General features: G+C 41.2%; 1 protein-coding gene across 2 annotated transcripts in view; it reads right to left on the bottom strand.

Annotated features, from left to right (window-relative positions):
• LOC128644025 (tropomyosin beta chain) overlaps positions 1 to 25,945 on the bottom strand; it is a gene marked incomplete in the record, with an annotated part of 147,596 nt that overhangs the window by 77,484 nt on the left and 44,167 nt on the right. For both annotated transcript variants that reach the window (XM_053696788.1, XM_053696787.1), the window contains 2 exon segments: positions 17,712 to 17,782; positions 17,869 to 17,986. In XM_053696788.1, coding sequence (XP_053552763.1) covers positions 17,712 to 17,782; positions 17,869 to 17,986 — 189 coding nt within the window.

The following is a 25,945-nucleotide window of genomic DNA, read 5'->3' as shown; positions in this document are numbered from 1 at the left end:
AAACTGAAAAAAAAAGAAAAAAAAAAGAACACCCTTACTTGCGCACAAAACAGGGACGCAGCATGTAGGGTGCCACAAATGGCATCTCCATGGCTCCTGGTTTGCTGCTTAATCTGGGGTTGAGAGCTAACCTTTCAGTAACTAAGCAGTTAAGTGTGGGTTTAGTGGGGCCTGGATGGGTTTTGTTGCTTGGGGGGCCCAAGAGTGCATGGGGGGTCCTGCTGTGAGTGCCATGAAGTGTGGGGTCTGGTGCTGGAGGTTGGTGGCCCTGCCTCTAGCACTTGATGTTGGGGGTCCTGGGTCTGGAGGTTAGGGTACTGATGGGTGGCAGGGCAGGGAGGATACCATGTTAATTTGTAAAACATTTAATAAATTTAGGTTATTGTGAGACAGTGGGGGCCCTTCCCTAATTTTTGCCCGGGGCAAACAACTCACTGCACTACCTATATCTGTAAAAGGACAGAGACAGCTAAAGAACATCAGATGATGCAATCTACCCATACAACATTCAGCGATACCTATATCTGTAATAGGACATAGCCAGCTAAAGATCATCAGATTATGCCATCTACCCATACAACTCACTGCGCTACCTATATCTGTAATAGGACAGAGCCAGCTAAAGATCATTACACACAGCGCTACCTATATCTGTAATAGGACAGAGCCAGCTAAAGATCATTACACACAGCACTACCTATATCTGTAATAGGACAGAGCCAGCTAAAGAACATTAGATGATGCCATCTACCCATGCAACTCAAAGCGCTACCTATATCTCTAATAGGACAGAGCCAGCTAAAGAACATTAGATGATGCCATCTACCCATACAACACACAGTGCTACCGATATCTCTAATAGGACAGAGCAAGCTAAAGAACATTAGATGATGCCATCTACCCATACAACGCACAGCGCTACTTATATCTGTAATAGGACAGAGCCAGCTAAAGAACATTATATGATGCCATCTACCCATACAACGCACAGCGCTACTTATATCTGTAATAGGACAGAGCCAGCTAAAGAACATTAGATGATGCCATCTACCCATACAACACACAGCGCTATCTATATCTGTAATAGGACAGAGCCAGCTAAAGAACATTATATGATGCCATCTACCCATACAACACACAGTGCTACCTATATCTGTAATAGGACAGAGCCAGCTAAAGATCATTAGATGATGCCATCTACCCATACAACACACAGCGCTATCTATATCTGTAATAGGACAGAGCCAGCTAAAGAGCATTAGATGATGCCATCTACCCATACAACACACAGTGCTACCTATATCTGTAATAGGACATAGCCAGCTAAAGAACATTAGATGATGCCATCTACCCATACAACTCAAAGCTCTACCTATATCTGTAATAGGATAGAGCCAGCTAAAGAACATTAGATGATGCCATCTACCCATACAATACACAGCGCTACCTATATCTGTAATAGGACAGAGCCAGCTAAAGACCATTAGATGATGCCATCTACCTATACAACTCAAAGCTCTACCTATATCTGTAATAGGATAGAGCCAGCTAAAGAACATTAGATGATGCCATCTACCCATACAATACACAGTGCTACCTATATCTGTAATAGGACAGAGTCAGCTAAAGAACATTAGATGATGCCATCTACCCATACAACACACAGCGCTACCTATATCTGTAATAGGACATAGCCAGCTAAAGAACATTAGATGATGCCATCTAACCATACAACACACAGCGCTACCTATATCTGTAATAGGACAGAGCCAGGTAAAGAACATTAGATGATGCCATCTACCCATACAACTCAAAGCTCTACCTATATCTTTAATAGGACAGAGCCAGCTAAAGAACATTAGATGATGCCATCTACCCATATAGCTCACAGCGCTACCTATATCTGTAATAGGACAGAGCCAGCTAAAGAACATTAGATGATGCCTTCTACCCATACAACACACAGCGCTACCTATATCTGTAATAGGACAAAGCCAGCTAAATAACATTAGATGATGCCATCTACCCATACAACACACAGCGCTACCTATATCTGTAATAGGACAGAGCCAGCTAAAGAAAATTAGATGATGCCATCTACCCATACAACACACAGCGCTACCTACATCTGTAATAGGACAGAGCCAGCTAAAGAACATTAGATGATGCCATCTACCCATACAACTCAAAGCTCTACGTATATCTGTAATAGGATAGAGCCAGCTAAAGAACATTAGATGATGCCATCTACCCATACAATACACAGCGCTACCTATATCTGTAATAGGACAGAGCCAGCTAAAGACCATTAGATGATGCCATCTACCCATACAGCTCACAGTGCTACCTATATCTCTAATAGGACAGAGCCAGCTAAAGAAAATTAGATGATGCCATCTACCCATACAACACACAGCGCTACCTATATCTGTAATAGGACATAGCCAGCTAAAGAACATTAGATGATGCCATCTACCCATACAACACACAGCGCTACCTATATCTGTAATAGGACATAGCCAGCTAAAGAACATTAGATGATGCCATCTACCCATAAAACTCAAAGCTCTACCAATATCTGTAATAGGACAAAGCCAGGTAAAGAACATTAGATGATGCCTTCTACCCATACAACACACAGCGCTACCTATATCTGTAATAGGACAGAGCCAGCTAAAGAAAATTAGATGATGCCATCTACCCATACAACACACAGCGCTACCTATATCTGTAATAGGATAGAGCCAGCTAAAGAACATTAGATGATGCCATCTACCCATACAACTCAAAGCTCTACCTATATCTGTAATAGGATAGAGCCAGCTAAAGAACATTAGATGATGCCATCTACCCATACAATACACAGTGCTACCTATAACTGTAATAGGACAGAGTCAGCTAAAGAACATTAGATGATGCCATCTACCCATACAACACACAGCGCTACCTATATCTGTAATAGGACAGAGCCAGGTAAAGAACATTAGATGATGCCATCTACCCATACAACTCAAAGCTCTACCTATATCTGTAATAGGACAGAGCCAGCTAAAGAACATTAGATGATGCCATCTACCCATATAGCTCACAGCGCTACCTATATCTGTAATAGGACAGAGCCAGCTAAAGAACATTAGATGATGCCTTCTACCCATACAACACACAGCACTACCTATATCTGTAATAGGACAGAGCCAGCTAAAGAAAATTAGATGATGCCATCTACCCATACAACACACAGCGCTACCTATATCTGTAATAGGACAGAGCCAGCTAAAGACCATTAGATGATGCCATCTACCCATACAACTCAAAGCTCTACCTATATCTGTAATAGGATAGAGCCAGCTAAAGAACATTAGATGATGCCATCTACCCATACAATACACAGCGCTACCTATATCTGTAATAGGACAGAGCCAGCTAAAGACCATTAGATGATGCCATCTACCCATACAGCTCACAGTGCTACCTATATCTGTAATAGGACAGAGCCAGCTAAAGAAAATTAGATGATGCCATCTACCCATACAACACACAGCGCTACCTATATCTGTAATAGGACATAGCCAGCTAAAGAACATTAGATGATGCCATCTACCCATACAACACACAGCGCTACCTATATCTGTAATAGGACATAGCCAGCTAAAGAACATTAGATGATGCCATCTACCCATAAAACTCAAAGCTCTACCAATATCTGTAATAGGACAGAGCCAGGTAAAGAACATTAGATGATGCAATCTACCCATACAACTCAAAGCTCTACCTATATCTGTAATAGGACAGAGCCAGCTAAAGAACATTAGATGATGCCATCTACCAATACAGCTCACAGCGCTACCTATATCTGTAATAGGACAGAACCAGGTAAAGAACATTAGATGATGCCATCTACCCATACAACACACAGCGCTACCTATATCTGTAATAGGACAGAGCCAGCTAAAGAGCATTAGATGATGCCATCTACCCATACAACACACAGCGCTACCTATATCTGTAATAGGACAGAGCCAGCTAAAGAGCATTAGATGATGCCATCTACCCATACAACACACAGTGCTACCTATATCTGTAATAGGACAGAGCCAGCTAAAGAACATTAGATGATGCCATCTACGCATACAACACACAGCATTACCTATATCTGTAATAGGACAGAGCCAGCTAAAGAACATTAGATGATGCCATCTACCCATACAACTCAAAGCTCTACCAATATCTGTAATCGGACAGAGCCAGCTAAAGATCATTAGATGATGCCATCTACCCATACAGCTCACAGTGCTACCGATATATGTAATAGGACAGAGCCAGCTAAAGAACATTAGATGATGCCATCGATCCATACAACACACAGCGCTACCGATATCTCTAATAGGACAGAGCCAGCTAAAGAACATTAGATGATGCCATCTACCCATACAACACACAGCGCTACCTATATCTGTAATAGGACAGAGCCAGATAAAGAACATTAAATGATGCCATCTACCCATACAGCTCACAGTGCTACCTATATCTGTAATAGGACAGAGCCAGCTAAAGAACATTAGATGATGCCATCGATCCATACAACACACAGTGCTACCTATATCTCTAATAGGACAGAGCCAGCTAAAGAACATTAGATGATGCCATCTACCCATACAACACACAGCGCTACCTATATCTGTAATAGGACAGAGCCAGCTAAAGAACATTAGATGATGCCATCTACCCATACAGCTCACAGTGCTACCTATATCTGTAATAGGACAGAGCCAGCTAAAGAACATTAGATGATGCCATCTACCCATGCAATACACAGTGCTACCTATATCTGTAATAGGACAGAGCCAGCTAAAGAAAATTAGATGATGCCATCTACCCATACAACACACAGCGCTACCTATATCTGTAATAGGATAGAGCCAGCTAAAGAACATTAGATGATGCCATCTACCCATACAACTCAAAGCTCTACCTATATCTGTAATAGGATAGAGCCAGCTAAAGAACATTAGATGATGCCATCTACCCATACAATACACAGTGCTACCTATAACTGTAATAGGACAGAGTCAGCTAAAGAACATTAGATGATGCCATCTACCCATACAACACACAGCGCTACCTATATCTGTAATAGGACAGAGCCAGGTAAAGAACATTAGATGATGCCATCTACCCATACAACTCAAAGCTCTACCTATATCTGTAATAGGACAGAGCCAGCTAAAGAACATTAGATGATGCCATCTACCCATATAGCTCACAGCGCTACCTATATCTGTAATAGGACAGAGCCAGCTAAAGAACATTAGATGATGCCTTCTACCCATACAACACACAGCACTACCTATATCTGTAATAGGACAGAGCCAGCTAAAGAAAATTAGATGATGCCATCTACCCATACAACACACAGCGCTACCTATATCTGTAATAGGACAGAGCCAGCTAAAGAACATTAGATGATGCCATCTACCCATACAACTCAAAGCTCTACCTATATCTGTAATAGGATAGAGCCAGCTAAAGAACATTAGATGATGCCATCTACCCATACAATACACAGCGCTACCTATATCTGTAATAGGACAGAGCCAGCTAAAGACCATTAGATGATGCCATCTACCCATACAGCTCACAGTGCTACCTATATCTGTAATAGGACAGAGCCAGCTAAAGAAAATTAGATGATGCCATCTACCCATACAACACACAGCGCTACCTATATCTGTAATAGGACATAGCCAGCTAAAGAACATTAGATGATGCCATCTACCCATACAACACACAGCGCTACCTATATCTGTAATAGGACATAGCCAGCTAAAGAACATTAGATGATGCCATCTACCCATAAAACTCAAAGCTCTACCAATATCTGTAATAGGACAGAGCCAGGTAAAGAACATTAGATGATGCAATCTACCCATACAACTCAAAGCTCTACCTATATCTGTAATAGGACAGAGCCAGCTAAAGAACATTAGATGATGCCATCTACCAATACAGCTCACAGCGCTACCTATATCTGTAATAGGACAGAACCAGGTAAAGAACATTAGATGATGCCATCTACCCATACAACACACAGCGCTACCTATATCTGTAATAGGACAGAGCCAGCTAAAGAGCATTAGATGATGCCATCTACCCATACAACACACAGTGCTACCTATATCTGTAATAGGACAGAGCCAGCTAAAGAACATTAGATGATGCCATCTACGCATACAACACACAGCATTACCTATATCTGTAATAGGACAGAGCCAGCTAAAGAACATTAGATGATGCCATCTACCCATACAACTCAAAGCTCTACCAATATCTGTAATCGGACAGAGCCAGCTAAAGATCATTAGATGATGCCATCTACCCATACAGCTCACAGTGCTACCGATATATGTAATAGGACAGAGCCAGCTAAAGAACATTAGATGATGCCATCGATCCATACAACACACAGCGCTACCGATATCTCTAATAGGACAGAGCCAGCTAAAGAACATTAGATGATGCCATCTACCCATACAACACACAGCGCTACCTATATCTGTAATAGGACAGAGCCAGATAAAGAACATTAAATGATGCCATCTACCCATACAGCTCACAGTGCTACCTATATCTGTAATAGGACAGAGCCAGCTAAAGAACATTAGATGATGCCATCGATCCATACAACACACAGTGCTACCTATATCTCTAATAGGACAGAGCCAGCTAAAGAACATTAGATGATGCCATCTACCCATACAACACACAGCGCTACCTATATCTGTAATAGGACAGAGCCAGCTAAAGAACATTAGATGATGCCATCTACCCATACAGCTCACAGTGCTACCTATATCTGTAATAGGACAGAGCCAGCTAAAGAACATTAGATGATGCCATCTACCCATGCAATACACAGTGCTACCTATATCTGTAATAGGACAGAGCCAGCTAAAGAACATTAGATGATGCCATCTACCCATACAAGACACAGTGCTACTGATATCTGTAATAGGACAGAGCCAGCTAAAGAACATTAGATGATGCCATCTACCCATACAACACACAGCACTACCTATATCTGTAATAGGACAGAGCCAGCTAAAGACCATTAGATGATGCCATCTACCCATACAACACACAGCGCTACCTATATCTGTAATAGGACATAGCCAGCTAAAGAACATTAGATGATGCCATCTACCCATACAACACACAGCACTATCTATATCTGTAATAGGACAGAACCAGCTATAGAACATTAGATGATGCCATCTACCCATACAACACACAGCACTATCTATATCTGTAATAGGACATAGCCAGCTAAAGAACATTAGATGATGCCATCTACCCATACAGCTCACAGCGCTACCTATATCTGTAATAGGACAGAGCCAGCTAAAGAACATTAGATGATGCCATCTACCCATACAGCTCACAGCGCTACCTATATCTGTAATAGGACAGAGCCAGCAAAAGAACATTAGATGATGCCATCTACCCATACAACACACAGCACTACCTATATCTGTAATAGGACAGAGCCAGCTAAAGAACATTAGATGATGCCTTCTACCCATACAACACACACAGCGATACCTATATCTGTAATAGGACAGAGCCAGCTAAAGAACATTAGATGATGCCTTCTACCCATACAAGACACAGCGCTACCTATATCTGTAATAGGACAGAGCCAGCTAAAGAACATTAGATGATGCCTTCTACCCATACAACACACAGCGCTACCTATATCTGTAATAGGACAGAACCAGCTAAAGAACATTAGATGATGCCTTCTACCCATACAACACACAGCGCTACCTTTATCTGTAATAGGACAGAGCCAGCTAAAGAACATTAGATGATGCCATCTACCCATACAACACACAGCGCTATCTATATCTGTAATAGGACAGAGCCAGCTAAAGAACATTAGATGATGCCTTCTACCCATACAACACACAGCGCTACCTATATCTGTAATAGGACAGAGCCAGCTAAAGAACATCAGATGATGCCATCTACCCATACAACACACAGCTCTACCTATATCTGTAATAGGACAGAGCCAGCTAAAGAACATTAGATGATGCCTTCTACCCATACAACACACAGCGCTACCTATATCTGTAATAGGAAAGAGCCAGCTAAAGAACATTAGATGATGCCATCTACCCATACAACGCACAGCACTACCTATATCTGTAATAGGACAGAGCCAGCTAAAGAACATTAGTGATGCCATCTACCCATACAACACACAGCGCTACCTATATCTGTAATAGGACAGAGCCAGCTAAAGAGCATTAGATGATACCATCTACCCATACAACACACAGTGCTACCTGTATCTGTAATAGGACAGAGCCAGCTAAAGAACATTAGATGATGCCATCTACCCATACAACACACAGCGCTACCTATATCTGTAATAGGACAGAGCCAGCTAAAGAACATTAGATGATGCCATCTACCCATACAACACACAGCACTATCTATATCTGTAATAGGACAGAGCCAGCTAAAGAGCATTAGATGATGCCATCTACCCATACAATTCACAGTGCTACCTATATCTGTAATAGGACAGAGCTAGCTAAAGAGCATTAGATGATGCCTTCTACCCATACAACACACAGCGCTACCTATATCTGTAATAGGACAGAGCCAGCCACAGAACATTAGATGATGCCATCTACCCATACAACACAAAGTGCTACCTATATCTGTAATAGGACAGAGCCAGCTAAAGACCATTAGATGATGCCATCTACCCATACAGCTCACAGTGCTACCTATATCTGTAATAGGACAGAGCCAGCTAAAGAACATTAGATGATGCCATCTACCCATACAATTCACAGTGCTACCTATATCTGTAATAGGACAGAGCCAGCTAAAGAACATTAGATGATGCCATCTACCCATACAATGCACAGCACTACCTATATCTGTAATAGGACAGAGCCAGCTAAAGAACATTAGATGATGCCATCTACCCATACAACACACAGTGCTACCTATATCTGTAATAGGACAGAGCCAGCTAAAGAACATTAGATGATGCCATCTACCCATACAGCTCACAGCGCTACCTATATCTGTAATAGGACAGAGCCAGCTAAAGAACATCAGATGATGCCATCTACCCATACAACACACAGCTCTACCTATATCTGTAATAGGACAGAGCCAGCTAAAGAACATTAGATGATGCCTTCTACCCATACAACACACAGCGCTACCTATATCTGTAATAGGAAAGAGCCAGCTAAAGAACATTAGATGATGCCATCTACCCATACAACACACAGCACTATCTATATCTGTAATAGGACAGAGCCAGCTAAAGAGCATTAGATGATGCCATCTACCCATACAATTCACAGTGCTACCTATATCTGTAATAGGACAGAGCCAGCTAAAGAGCATTAGATGATGCCATCTACCCATACAACACACAGCGCTACCTATATCTGTAATAGGACAGAGCCAGCTACAGAACATTAGATGATGCCATCTACCCATACAACACAAAGTGCTACCTATATCTGTAATAGGACAGAGCCAGCTAAAGACCATTAGATGATGCCATCTACCCATACAGCTCACAGTGCTACCTATATCTGTAATAGGACAGAGCCAGCTAAAGAACATTAGATGATGCCATCTACCCATACAATTCACAGTGCTACCTATATCTGTAATAGGACAGAGCCAGCTAAAGAACATTAGATGATGCCATCTACCCATACAACGCACAGCACTACCTATATCTGTAATAGGACAGAGCCAGCTAAAGAACATTAGATGATGCCATCTACCCATACAACACACAGCGCTACCTATATCTGTAATAGGACAGAGCCAGCTAAAGAGCATTAGATGATACCATCTACCCATACAACACACAGTGCTACCTATATCTGTAATAGGACAGAGCCAGCTAAAGAACATTAGATGATGCCATCTACCCATACAACACACAGCGCTACCTATATCTGTAATAGGACAGAGCCAGCTAAAGAACATTAGATGATGCCATCTACCCATACAACACACAGCACTATCTATATCTGTAATAGGACAGAGCCAGCTAAAGAGCATTAGAAGATGCAATCTACCCATACAATTCACAGTGCTACCTATATCTGTAATAGGACAGAGCTAGCTAAAGAGCATTAGATGATGCCTTCTACCCATACAACACACAGCGCTACCTATATCTGTAATAGGACAGAGCCAGCTACAGAACATTAGATGATGCCATCTACCCATACAACACAAAGTGCTACCTATATCTGTAATAGGACAGAGCCAGCTAAAGACCATTAGATGATGCCATCTACCCATACAGCTCACAGTGCTACCTATATCTGTAATAGGACAGAGCCAGCTAAAGAACATTAGATGATGCCATCTACCCATACAATTCACAGTGCTACCTATATCTGTAATAGGACAGAGCCAGCTAAAGAACATTAGATGATGCCATCTACCCATACAACGCACAGCACTACCTATATCTGTAATAGGACAGAGCCAGCTAAAGAACATTAGATGATGCCATCTACCCATACAACACACAGTGCTAACTATATCTGTAATAAGACAGAGCCAGCTAAAGAACATTAGATGATGTCATCTACCCATACAACACACAGCACTATCTTTATCTGTAATAGGGCAGAGCCAGCTAAAGAACACTAGATGATGCCATCTACCCATACAACTCACAGCACTACCTATATCTGTAATAGGACAGAGCCAGCTAAAGAACATTAGATGATGCCATCTACCCATACAACCCACAGCGCTACCTATATCTGCAATAGGACAGAGCCAGCTAAAGAACATTAGATGATGCCATCTACCCATACAAGACACAGTGCTACCGATATCTGTAATAGGACAGAGCCAGCTAAAGAACATTAGATGATGCCATCTACCCATACAACACACAGCGCTACCTATATCTGTAATAGGACAGAGCCAGCTAAAGACCATTAGATGATGCCATCTACCCATACAACACACAGCGCTACCTATATCTATAATAGGACATAGCCAGCTAAAGAACATTAGATGATGCCATCTACCCATACAACACACAGCACTCTCTATATCTGTAATAGGACAGAGCCAGCTATAGAGCATTAGATGATGCCATCTACCCATACAACACACAGCACTATCTATATCTGTAATAGGACATAGCCAGCTAAAGAACATTAGATGATGCCATCTACCCATACAGCTCACAGCGCTACCTATATCTGTAATAGGACAGAGCCAGCTAAAGAACATTAGATGATGCCATCTACCCATACAGCTCACAGCGCTACCTATATCTGTAATAGGACAGAGCCAGCTAAAGAACATTAGATGAGGCCTTCTACCCATACAACACACAGCGCTACCTATATCTGTAATAGGACAGAGCCAGCTAAAGAACATTAGATGATGCCATCTACCCATACAAGACACAGTGCTACCGATATCTGTAATAGGACAGAGCCAGCTAAAGAACATTAGATGATGCCATCTACCCATACAACACACAGCGCTACCTATATCTGTAATAGGACAGAGCCAGCTAAAGACCATTAGATGATGCCATCTACCCATACAACACACAGCGCTACCTATATCTATAATAGGACATAGCCAGCTAAAGAACATTAGATGATGCCATCTACCCATACAACACACAGCACTCTCTATATCTGTAATAGGACAGAGCCAGCTATAGAGCATTAGATGATGCCATCTACCCATACAACACACAGCACTATCTATATCTGTAATAGGACATAGCCAGCTAAAGAACATTAGATGATGCCATCTACCCATACAGCTCACAGCGCTACCTATATCTGTAATAGGACAGAGCCAGCTAAAGAACATTAGATGATGCCATCTACCCATACAGCTCACAGCGCTACCTATATCTGTAATAGGACAGAGCCAGCTAAAGAACATTAGATGAGGCCTTCTACCCATACAACACACAGCGCTACCTATATCTGTAATAGGACAGAGCCAGCTAAAGAACATTAGATGATGTCATCTACCCATACAACACACAGCACTATCTATATCTGTAATAGGGCAGAGCCAGCTAAAGAACACTAGATGATGCCATCTACCCATACAACTCACAGCACTACCTATATCTGTAATAGGACAGAGCCAGCTAAAGAACATTAGATGATGCCATCTACCCATACAACCCACAGCGCTACCTATATCTGCAATAGGACAGAGCCAGCTAAAGAACATTAGATGATGCCATCTACCCATACAAGACACAGTGCTACCGATATCTGTAATAGGACAGAGCCAGCTAAAGAACATTAGATGATGCCATCTACCCATACAACACACAGCGCTACCTATATCTGTAATAGGACAGAGCCAGCTAAAGACCATTAGATGATGCCATCTACCCATACAACACACAGCGCTACCTATATCTATAATAGGACATAGCCAGCTAAAGAACATTAGATGATGCCATCTACCCATACAACACACAGCACTATCTATATCTGTAATAGGACAGAGCCAGCTATAGAGCATTAGATGATGCCATCTACCCATACAACACACAGCACTATCTATATCTGTAATAGGACATAGCCAGCTAAAGAACATTAGATGATGCCATCTACCCATACAGCTCACAGCGCTACCTATATCTGTAATAGGACAGAGCCAGCTAAAGAACATTAGATGATGCCATCTACCCATACAGCTCACAGCGCTACCTATATCTGTAATAGGACAGAGCCAGCTAAAGAACATTAGATGAGGCCTTCTACCCATACAACACACAGCGCTACCTATATCTGTAATAGGACAGAGCCAGCTAAAGAACATGAGATGATGCCTTCTACCCATACAACACACAGCGCTACCTATATCTGTAATAGGACAGAGCCAGCTAAAGAACATTAGATGATGCCTTCTACCCATACAACACACAGCGCTACCTATATCTGTAATAGGACAGAGCCAGCTAAAGAACATTAGATGATGCCATCTACCCATACAACACACAGCACTATCTATATCTGTAATAGGACAGAGCCAGCTAAAGAGCATTAGATGATCCCATCTACCCATACAATTCACAGTGCTACCTATATCTGTAATAGGACAGAGCCAGCTAAAGAGCATTAGATGATGCCTTCTACCCATACAACACACAGCGCTACCTATATCTGTAATAGGACAGAGCCAGCTACAGAACATTAGATGATGCCATCTACCCATACAACACAAAGTGCTACCTATATCTGTAATAGGACAGAGCCAGCTAAAGACCATTAGATGATGCCATCTACCCATACAGCTCACAGTGCTACCTATATCTGTAATAGGACAGAGCCAGCTAAAGAACATTAGATGATGCCATCTACCCATACAATTCACAGTGCTACCTATATCTGTAATAGGACAGAGCCAGCTAAAGAACATTAGATGATGCCATCTACCCATACAACACACAGCACTACCTATATCTGTAATAGGACAGAGCCAGCTAAAGAACATTAGATGATGCCATCTACCCATACAACACACAGCGCTACCTATATCTGTAATAGGACAGAACCAGCTAAAGAGCATTAGATGATGCCATCTACCCATACAACACACAGTGCTACCTATATCTGTAATAGGACAGAGCCAGCTAAAGAACATTAGATGATGCCATCTACCCATACAACACACAGCACTATCTATATCTGTAATAGGACAGAGCCAGCTAAAGAGCATTAGATGATGCCATCTACCCATACAACACACAGCACTATCTATATCTGTAATAGGACAGAGCCAGCTAAAGAACATTAGATGATGCCATCTACCCATACAGCTCACAGTGCTACCTATATCTGTAATAGGACAGAGCCAGCTAAAGAACATTAGATGATGCCTTCTACCCATACAACACACAGCGCTACCTATATCTGTAATAGGACAGAGCCAGCTAAAGAGCATTAGATGATGCCATCTACCCATACAACTCACAGCTCTACCTATATCTGTAATAGGACAGAGCCAGCTAAAGAACATTAGATGATGCCATCTACCCATACAACACACAGCGCTACCTATATCTGTAATAGGACAGAGCCAGCTAAAGAACATTAGATGATGCCATCTACCCATACAGCTCACAGTGCTACCTATTTCTGTAATAGGACAGAGCCAGCTAAAGAACATTAGATGATGCCATCTACCCATACAGCTCACAGCGCTATCTATATCTGTAATAGGACAGAGCCAGCTAAAGAACATTAGATGATACCATCTACCCATACAACACACAGCGCTACCTATATCTGTAATAGGACAGAGCAAGCTAAAGAACATTAGATGATGCCATCTACCCATACAACACACAGCGCTACGTATATCTGTAATAGGACATAGCCAGCTAAAGAACATTAGATGATGCCATCTACCCATACAACACACAGCGCTACCTATATCTGTAATAGGACAGAGCCAGCTAAAGAGCATTAGATGATGCCATCTACCCATACAATACACAGCTCTACCTATATCTGTAATAGGACAGAGCCAGCTAAACAACATTAGATGATGCCATCTACCCATACAACACACAGGGCTACCTATATCTGTAATAGGACAGAGCCAGCTAAAGAACATTAGATGATGCCTTCTACCCATACAACACACAGCGCTACCTATATCTGTAATAGGACAGAGCCAGCTAAAGAGCATTAGATGATGCCATCTACCCATACAATACACAGCTCTACCTATATCTGTAATAGGACAGAGCCAGCTAAAGAACATTAGATGATGCCATCTACCCATACAACACACAGCTCTACCTATATCTGTAATAGGACAGAGCCAGCTAAAGAACATTAGATGATGCCATCTACCCATACAATACACAGCTCTACCTATATCTGTAATAGGACAGAGCCAGCTAAAGAACATTAGATGATGCCATCTACCCATACAATTCACAGTGCTACCTATATCTGTAATAGGACATAGCCAGCTAAAGAACATCAGATGATGCCATCTACCCATACAACACACAGTGCTACCTATATCTGTAATAGGACAGAGCCAGCTAAAGAACATTAGATGATGCCATCTACCCATACAACTCACAGCTCTACCTATATCTGTAATAGGACAGAGCCAGCTAAAGAACATTAGATGATGCCTTCTACCCATACAACTCACAGCTCTACCTATATCTTTAATAGGACAGAGCCAGCTAAAGAACATTAGATGATGCCTTCTACCCATACAACACACAGTGCTACCTATATCTGTAATAGGACAGAGCCAGCTAAAGAACATTAGATGATGCCATCTACCCATACAGCTCACAGTGCTACCTATATCTGTAATAGGACAGAGCCAGCTAAAGAACATTAGATGATGCCTTCTACCCATACAACACACAGCGCTACCTATATCTGTAATAGGACAGAGCCAGCTAAAGAGCATTAGATGATGCCATCTACCCATGCAACTCACAGCTCTACCTATATCTGTAATAGGACAGAGCCAGCTAAAGAACATTAGATGATGCCATCTACCCATACAACACACAGCGCTACCTATATCTGTAATAGGACAGAGCCAGCTAAAGAACATTAGATGATGCCATCTACCCATACAGCTCACAGTGCTACCTATTTCTGTAATAGGACAGAGCCAGCTAAAGAACATTAGATGATGCCATCTACCCATACAGCTCACAGCGCTATCTATATCTGTAATAGGACAGAGCCAGCTAAAGAACATTAGATGATGCCATCTACCCATACAACACACAGCGCTACCTATATCTGTAATAGGACAGAGCCAGCTAAAGAACATTAGATGATGCCATCTACCCATACAACACACAGCGCTACGTATATCTGTAATAGGACATAGCCAGCTAAAGAACATTAGATGATGCCATCTACCCATACAACACACAGCGCTACCTATATCTGTAATAGGACAGAGCCAGCTAAAGAGCATTAGATGATGCCATCTACCCATACAATACACAGCTCTACCTATATCTGTAATAGGACAGAGCCAGCTAAAGAACATTAGATGATGCCATCTACCCATACAACACACAGGGCTACCTATATCTGTAATAGGACAGAGCCAGCTAAAGAACATTAGATGATGCCTTCTACCCATACAACACACAGCGCTACCTATATCTGTAATAGGACAGAGCCAGCTAAAGAGCATTAGATGATGCCATCTACCCATACAGCTCACAGCTCTACCTATATCTGTAATAGGACAGAGCCAGCTAAAGAACATTAGATGATGCCATCTACCCATACAATACACAGCTCTACCTATATCTGTAATAGGACAGAGCCAGCTAAAGAACATTAGATGATGCCATCTACCCATACAATACACAGCTCTACCTATATCTGTAATAGGACAGAGCCAGCTAAAGAACATTAGATGATGCCATCTACCCATACAACACACAGCGCTACCTATATCTGTAATAGGACAGAGCCAGCTAAAGAACATTAGATGATGCCTTCTACCCATACAACACACAGCGCTACCTATATCTGTAATATGACAGAGCCAGCTAAAGAGCATTAGATGATGCCATCTACCCATACAACACACAGCGCTATCTATATCTGTAATAGGACAGAGCCAGCTAAAGAACATTAGATGATGCCATCTACCCATACAACACACAGCGCTACCTATATCTGTAATAGGACAGAGCCAGCTAAAGAACATTAGATGATGCCATCTACCCATACAACACACAGTGCTACCTATATCTGTAATAGGACAGAGCCAGCTAAAGAACATTAGATGATGCCATCTACCCATACAACACACAGCGCTACCTATATCTGTAATAGGACAGAGCCAGCTAAAAAACATTAGATGATGCCATCTACCCATACAACACACAGTGCTACCTATATCTGTAATAGGATAGAGCCAGCTAAAGAGCATTAGATGATACCATCTACCCATACAACACACAGTGCTACCTATATCTGTAATAGGACAGAGCCAGCTAAAGAACATTAGATGATGCCATCTACCCATACAACACACAGCGCTACCTATATCTGTAATAGGACAGAGCCAGCTAAAGAACATTAGATGATGCCATCTACCCATACAACACACAGCGCTACCTATATCTGTAATAGGACAGAGCCAGCTAAAGAACATTAGATGATGCCATCTACCCATACAACACACAGCGCTACCTATATCTGTAATAGGACAGAGCCAGCTAAAGAACATTAGATGATGCCATCTACCCATACAACTCACAGCTCTACCTATATCTGTAATAGGACAGAGCCAGCTAAAGAACATTAGATGATGCCATCTACCCATACAATACACAGCGCTACCTATATCTGTAATAGGACAGAGCCAGCTAAAGAACATTAGATGATGCCATCTACCCATACAATTCACAGTGCTACCTATATCTGTAATAGGACAGAGCCAGCTAAAGAACATCAGATGATGCCATCTACCCATACAATACACAGCAATACCTATATATGTAATAGGAAAGAGCTAGCTAAAGAACATTAGATGATGCCATCTAACCATACAACACACAGCGCTATCTATATCTATTATAGGACAGATCTCCTTGGACCTAGAGCAGATGACATTTACGTGAGACTCACCTTTCAGCTACCTCAGCTCTCTCTTCAGATCTCTCCAGATCGGTCTCAATACCAACCAGTTTGCGGGCGACCTGTGCATTGATATTTAGAGAAAAATGAAAATCTACAGTTCCTTCCCATTAAGCATATGACATTCTCCATAAGGTCATTTTGTCACCTCCTCATATTTCCGATCTGAATCCTCAGCTACGTGTTTGGCTTCTTTCAGCTGCAAATCCTGATCCACCATCTTCTCTCCATCTTTGTTTGCTCTGTTCTCAATGACCTTCATTCCTCTGTAGAAAAAAAAGTGCATAAAAGAAGATATGAGAACCAGGACCAAGTAAACAAATCACACACAGATACTAAATACATGGTGTCACATACCCCCTACTAAATACATGGTGTCACATAACCCCTACTAAATACCTGGTGTCACATAACCCCTACTAAATATCTGGTGTCACATAACCCATACTGGTGCCACATAACCCCTACTAAATACTTTGTGTCACATATCCCCTACTAAATACCTGGTGTCACATAACCCCTACTAAATACCTTGTGTCACATAACCTCTACTAAATACCTGGTGTCACATAACCCCTACTAAATACCTGGTGTCACATAGCCTCTACTAAATACCCAGTGTCACATACACCCTAATAAATACCTGGTGTCACATAGCCACTACCAAATACTTGGTGCTTACATACCCAATACTAATTATCTTGTGTTATATACCTACTACAGTATAACCAGTGTCACAAACGACAAAGGTCACTACTAAATACCTTGTGTCACAAAGGCCCCTACTATATAACTGGTGTCACAAATGACCCTACTAAATACCTGGTGTCACATAACCCCCTACTAAATACCTGGTGTTACATCCCTCCTAATAAATACTTGTTGTCACATACCCACTACCAAATACATGGTATAACAAACCTTATTTAATTACCTTATGTCACATACCCCCTAAGAAATCACCGGTGTTAAATCCCCCCTAATACACGCTGTCATATACCCACTACTAAATTTATGGTGTAAAATACCCCCTACTAAATACCTGGTGTCACATATCTCCACTAAATACTTGGTGTCACATACCCCTACTAAACCCGGTATAACATTCCGCCCTAATAAATACATGGTGTCACATACCCACTACCAAATACAGGGTGTAAAATACTATTTTACTAATTATCGCCTAGATTTAGAGTTCTGTGTTAGCCGTCAAAAGCAGCGTTAAGGGGTCCTAATGCTGCTTTTGGCCGCCCGCTGGTATTTAGAGTCAGACAGGAAAGGGTCTACCGCTCACTTCCCTACCGCGATTCCAGGCTACCGCAGATCCCCTTACGCCAATTGCGTATCCTATCTTTTCAATGGGATCTGCCTAACTCTGGTATTTGGAGTCTTGGGAGAAGTGAGCGGTAGAGCCTATACCGACAAGACTCCAGCCGCAAAAAAAAGTCAGTAGTTAAGAGCTTTATGGGCTAACGCGTGAATATAAAGATCTTAACTACTGTGCTACAAAGTACACTAACACCCATAAACGACCTATGTACCCCTAAACCGAGGCCCCCCCACATTGCCGCCACTCTAATAAATTTTTTGTCGGTAAAGACCCGCGTAACTAACGCTGCTTTTTTTCCCAACGCACCTTTCCAACAACGCTGGTATTTAGAGTTGTCTGAGGGGCTGCGTTAGGCTCAAAAAAGGGTGCGTTGAGCCTAACTTAGCTCCACTTCAACTCTCAATACCAGCATTGCTTACGGTAGCGGTAAGCTGGGAAAACGTGCTCGTGCACGATATCCCCATAGGAAACAATGGGTCTGAGCTGGGTGTAAAAAAAACTAACACCTGCAAAAAAGCAGAGTTCAGCTCCTAACGCAGCCCCCTTGTTTCCTATGGGGAAACACTCTCTAAGTCTGCACCTAACACCCTAACATGTACCCCGAATCTAAACACCCCTAACCTTACACTTATTAACCCCTAATCTGCTTCCCCCCGCTATCGCTGACCCCTGCATATTATTATTAACCCCTAATCTTCCGCTCCAGACATCGCCGCCACCTACGTTATACTTATGAACACCTAATTTGCTGCCCCTAACATCGCAGACCCCTATATTATATTTATTAACCGCTAATCTGCCCCCCCCCCAACGTCGCCGCTACCTAACTACACTTATTAACCCCTAATCTGCTGACCGGACCTTGCCGCCACTATAATAAATGTTTAACCCCTAAACCGCCGCACTCCCGCCTCGCAAACACTATAATAAATTTGATTAACCCCTAATCTGCCCTCCCTAACATCGCCGCCACCTACCTACAATTATTAACCCCTAATCTCCCGCCCGCACCGTCGCCACTGCTATAATAAAGTTATTAACCCCTAAACATAACTCTAACCATAACCCTAACACCCCCCTAACATAAATATAATTTATATTAAACGAAATAATATTCCTAAAATTAACTAAATTATTCCTATTTAAAACTAAATACTTACCTATAAAATAAACCCTAACATAGCTACAATATAATTAATATTTACATTGTAGCTATTTTAGGATTTATATTTATTTTACAGGCAACTTTGTATTTATTTTAACTAGGTACAAAAGCTATTAAATAGTTAATATCTATTTAATAGCTACCTAGTTAAAATAAATACAAAATTACATGTAAAATAAATCCTAACCTAAGTTACAATTAAACCTAACACTACACTATCATTAAATGAATTAAATAAATTACCTACAATCACCTACAAATAAATACAATTAAATAAACTATTCTATAATACAAAAAAAAAAAAAAACACTAAATTACAAAAAATAAAAAAGAATTACAAGCAGTTTAAACTAATTACACCTAATCTAAGCCCCCTAATAAAATAAAAAGCCCCCCAAAATAAAAAATCCCTACCCTATTCTAAAATACAAAAATAATCAGCTCTTTTACCAGCCCTTAAAAGGGCTTTTTGCGGGGCATGCCCCAAAGTAATCAGCTCTTTTGCCTGTAAAAAAAATACAACCCCGCCCAACATTAAAACCCACCACCCACATACCCCTACTCTAACCCACCCAAACCCCCCTTAAATAAACCTAACACTACCCCCCTGAAGATCTCCCTACCTTGAGTCTTCTTCACCCAGCCCGGCCGAAGTCTTCATCCGATGGGGCAGAAGAGGACATCCAGAACGGCAGATGTCTTCATCCTATCCGGGCAGAAGAGGACATCCGGACCAGCAGACATCTTCATCCAAGCGGCATCTTCTATCTTCATCCATCCGGAGTGGAGCCATCTTCTTCCCAGCCGACGCGGATCCATCCTCTTCAACAGATGCCTACTCGCCGAATGAAGGTTCCTTTAAATGATGTCATCCAAGATGGCATCCCTCGAATTCCGATTGGCTGAAGTTCAATCTGATTGGCTGATTGGTTGAGCCAATAGAATTGACCTCGCATTCTATTGGCTCATCCAATCAGCCAATCGGATTGAACTTCAATCTGATTGGCTGATTAAATCAACCAATCAGATTTTTCCTACCTTAATTCCGATTGGCTGATATAATCCTATTAGCCAATCGTAATTCGAATGACGCCATCTTGGATGACATCATTTAAAGGAACCTTCATTCGGCGAGTAGGCGTCGGTTGAAGAGGATGGATCCGCGTCTGGCTCCGCTCCGCTCCGGATGGATGAAGATAGAAGATGCCGCTTGGATGAAGATGTCTGCCGGTCCGGATGTCCTCTTCTGCCCGGATAGGATGAAGACTTCTGCCGGTCTGGATGTCCTCTTCTGCCCCATCGGATAAAGATTTCGGCCCGGCTGGGTGAAGACGACTCAAGGTAGGGAGATCTTCAGGGGGGTAGTGTTAGGTTTATTTAAGGGGGGTTTGGGTTAGAGTAGGGGTATGTGGGTGGTGGGTTTTAATGTTGGGGGGGTTGTATTTTTTTTACAGGCAAAAGAGCTGATTACTTTGGGGCATGCCCCGCAAAAAGCCCTTTTAAGGGCTGGTAAAAGAGCTGATTACTTTTGTATTTTAGAATAGGGTAAGGAATTTTTTATTTTGGGGGGCTTTTTTATTTTATTAGGGGGCTTAGGTAATTGTAGGTAATTTATTTAATTAATTTAATGATAGTGTAGTGTTAGGTTTAATTGTAACTTAGGTTAGGATTTATTTTACAGGTAATTTTGTATTTATTTTAACTAGATACCTATTAAATAGATATGAACTATTTAATAGCTTTTGTACCTAGTTAAAATAAATACAAAGTTGCCTGTAAAATAAATATAAATCCTAAAATAGCTACAATGTAATTATTAATTATATTGTAGCTATGTTAGGGTTTATTTTATAGGTAAGTATTTAGTTTTAAATAGGAATAATTTAGTTAATTTTAGGAATATTATTTCGTTTAATATAAATTATATTTATGTTAGAGGGGTGTTAGGGTTAGGGTTAGAGTTATGTTTAGGGGTTAATAACTTTATTATAGTAGCGGCGATGGTGCGGGTGGGAGATTAGGGGTTAATAATTGTAGGTAGGTGGCGGCGATGCTAGGGAGGGCAGATTAGGGGTTAATACAATTTATTCTAGTGTTTGCGAGGCGGGATTGCGGCGGTTTAGGGGTTAATACATTTATTATAGTGGTGGCGAGGTCCGGTCGGCAGATTAGGGGTTAATAAGTGTAGGTAAGGTAGCGGCGACGTGGGGGGGGCATATTAGGGGTTAATAAATATAATATAGGGGTCAGATTAGGGGTTCATAGGGATAATGTAGGTTGCGGCGGTGTCCGGAGCGGAAGATTAGGGGTTAATAATAATATGCAGGAGTCAGCGATAGCGGGGGCGGCAGATTAGGGGTTAATAAGTGTAAGGTTAGGGGTGTTTAAACTCGGGGTTCATGTTAGGGTGTTAGGTGCAGACTTAGAGAGTGTTTCCCCATAGGAAACAACGGGGCTGCGTTAGGAGCTGAACGCTGCTTTTTTGCAGGTGTTAGGTTTTTTTTCAGCCAGCTCAGCCCCATTGTTTCCTATAGGGATATCGTGCACGAGCACGTTTTCCAGCTTACCGCTACCATAAGCAACGCTGATATTGAGAGTTGAAGTGGAGCTAAGTTAGGCTCAACGCACCCTTTTTTGAGCCTAACGCAGCCCCTCAGACAACTCTAAATATCAGCGTTGTCTTAAGGGTGCGTTGGGAAAAAAAGCAGCGTTAGCTACGCGGATCTTTACCAACAAAACTCAAAATCTAGCCGTATGTGTGTTTTTTTAGTCCCTAATAACCTTTAGGGAAGGTGGGAGAAGTGTAGGTATATACCTAAATAACCCCCAAGGACAATCCTATGTGTAATAGGGAGGAAGCGCCTAATGCCAAATTATAATATTTAGACAAAAAAAGAGAGAAAGAACAGAGGCATTGTAGGGCACACTTATAAGGTGTATTACCAATATACAATTGGGTGGAGTATGTTTAGAAATATGATGTTCGGTGAAATTTAAAACATAACATTTATTTAATGATATTAACAGGTTTTGTGGACCATGCCACCATTAAACTAATATGAATCACTAAATATTAAAATCAAGAATAAGAATTTTTGCACTGTAAACTCTCCAAATCAGGAAAAGCCTGAGATAACACAATTAATCCACAGCTATATAAAACCTTATATTGGAAGAGCGGTCAATATCAATATGGTATTCCTTGGGGCATAACAAAGGTTAACACTAGGTATTTTACCCTGATTCGGCCGTATATGCTAGTATCCCTGAAGGGGAGAGGACCGTTACCAACCAGTTAATTAAACTAAAACCTAATGCCTGTAAAGGTCAACATCTAGTTTTTTAAGCAACTATTAATTATTTTTAACAAAGGAAGGAGAGAAGCAGTGCTAACGCCTAATGTGCGTTTCGCATCTGCCTTGTCAAAGGCAACCCGATACTCCGACGGAGCTCCCTTAAAAAGGCCCTCAGGCCAATCACATCCGTACAGAAGGTGACGTCAGTAAACACTTGTCCAATCGCGTACGCCATTCAGCGATAGCGTACAAGCGGAGGGTGTGTTTCTCTAGCCCCAGTGACGTGTGTGCTTGTTCTGACGTGTAATAACACGCCCATCTGTCAGGCAGCACATTATTTACGGAGATATATTCCGTATTGGGCAGATCATATTCAATGAAGAAATTTACTTAGATTGTAATCATACCTTTGAGACTAGCTACGATAAGGTCACTTGTAAGTTTAAAATGCACTATTCACACATATAAAGATCGCTATATATATGTTACATGGCTGAAGGATTAGATATAATTTCTCGCTGTTTATACTGTACCAAACAGAGATAGAAATAGCTACACCTATACCACAATGGAAACAAATATAGTGGTAGGTGTTTCTGGAAAGCATTAACCCTACTTAAAATTTGTAACACAATGTCCAAGTTGTAACAGGCACTAATCATCTCATGGATGAAAATAGGGGGTTATGAACATGATGAAGAATTATTTACAGAAAATGTAATGATGATCATAAGGCAAATAATGGAATCATAAACCCTATGTTCAAAGGCAGATTTTCTCTATCTTAATAAATATGCACTATAGTACTGACATAATGTGCCCTTTTATATAGATCACCACTATTGAATGTTAAGTCTCCGGATGTCGTAGGATATCTGCACTGTTTTCTATTTTCTGTACTATTTTTCTTCTTTTTGTGGGTTCGAAGATGTCAAATCATAATAGATGTGCTAGCCCATCCTCCTATTATTCCAAGAAGGCACTATAGGTAATTCATTTGTTTAGACCTAGGGGAGTCATACTCTGGAGTCTGAAGATCTACTTAGTTTCAGCTTTTAGGAGGGCATTCTCAATGTTACCCCCTTTATTCCAAGAGAAGCTTCGCAGATCTGGCTAACACTCATGTCTTTCCAGAAAGTGTCTGGCCACCAATTTTTTATCTTTCTCAAGATCACTTCTTGCATTTTTGATGTTGCAAATATGTTTCCCCCAGGCGTTTTCTGAATTCTCGTGTGGACATTCCTACATATCTTTTCTTACAATTGCATTCTATACAGTATATGATGTTTTTACTTTTACAATTGAAAAAATCATTTATAAATATAGTACCAGATGGAAAAATATGAATCTGTTTCATATTCAACATATATGGACAGAATTTGTATGTTCCACATGCATATGTTCCTTTAGAGTCATCTTTCCTACGGTTAGTATGTTTCACAAAATAACTTTTTGTGATTTTATCTCTGATTGTAGGGGCTCTCCTCCAACTTATTGCAACTCTATCTCCCAAACATTTGGACAGGTCTTCGTCCGTTTTAAGGCTATGAGCATGTTGGTTCAGAATGTCTCTTATTTCTTTATGGGCTTCATTGAAAGTGCCTATAAAGTGAACCCTATTTTCCTGATTAGTTTTCAATTTCGGTTTTAGCAGATCAGGTCTATTTGTGTGTAAAGCCCTGTGATATGCTTTCTTTAAAATGCTATTTGGATATCCTCTGGCTTTCAATCTCTGTTTCATGTCTTTAGCCTGATTTTTAAAAACACAAAGATCAGAACAATTGCGTCTCAGCCTGAGAAATTCCCCAAAGGGGATTGCTTTTTTGGTAGATGGGTGGTGTGCGCTTTGAAAACTGAGTATCGAATTTGTGGCAGTATCTTTTCTGTAAAGGTCAGATTTGATCTGGCCAAACATATCTCTTGATATTCTAAAATCAAGGAACGTCACGCTATCATATTTGATTTCGTACGTCAGTCGTAAATTTAGAATATTTGTATTCAGGGCACAAAATGATGTTGTCTGCATATTTTTCCATGTTTCCACCAAAAACAAACTCGCGCTCCCACCACCCCAGATATATATTAGCGTAGGTGGGAGCACAGGCAGTCCCCATTGCTGTTCTGTGGATCTGCAGAAAAAACTTATCGTTTAACACAAAGAAATTGTGGCTCAGTATGAAGGTAAGAAGTTTCATCAGGAAACCATTTTTTTATGTATTCTCAGATGATTCCATTTGAAGAAAGTAATTGACCGCATAGCAACCCCATTTGTGTTCTATTGATGTGTAAAGTGACTCTACATCACAGGTTGCTAGTAACATGTCATCATCTAGGGTCATTCCTTCGATTTTGCTAAGGACATCCATCGTGTCCCTAGTGTAAGATGGAAGTGTGAGGACAATGTCTCTTAGGCGTAAATCCAAATATCTTGATG

This window comes from Bombina bombina, unplaced genomic scaffold (genome assembly GCF_027579735.1).
Source record: "Bombina bombina isolate aBomBom1 unplaced genomic scaffold, aBomBom1.pri scaffold_601, whole genome shotgun sequence".
NCBI classification, from domain to species: Eukaryota; Metazoa; Chordata; class Amphibia; order Anura; family Bombinatoridae; genus Bombina; species Bombina bombina.
Note: the sequence above shows the minus strand (reverse complement) of the source record. Positions and strands in the feature narration are given on the sequence as shown.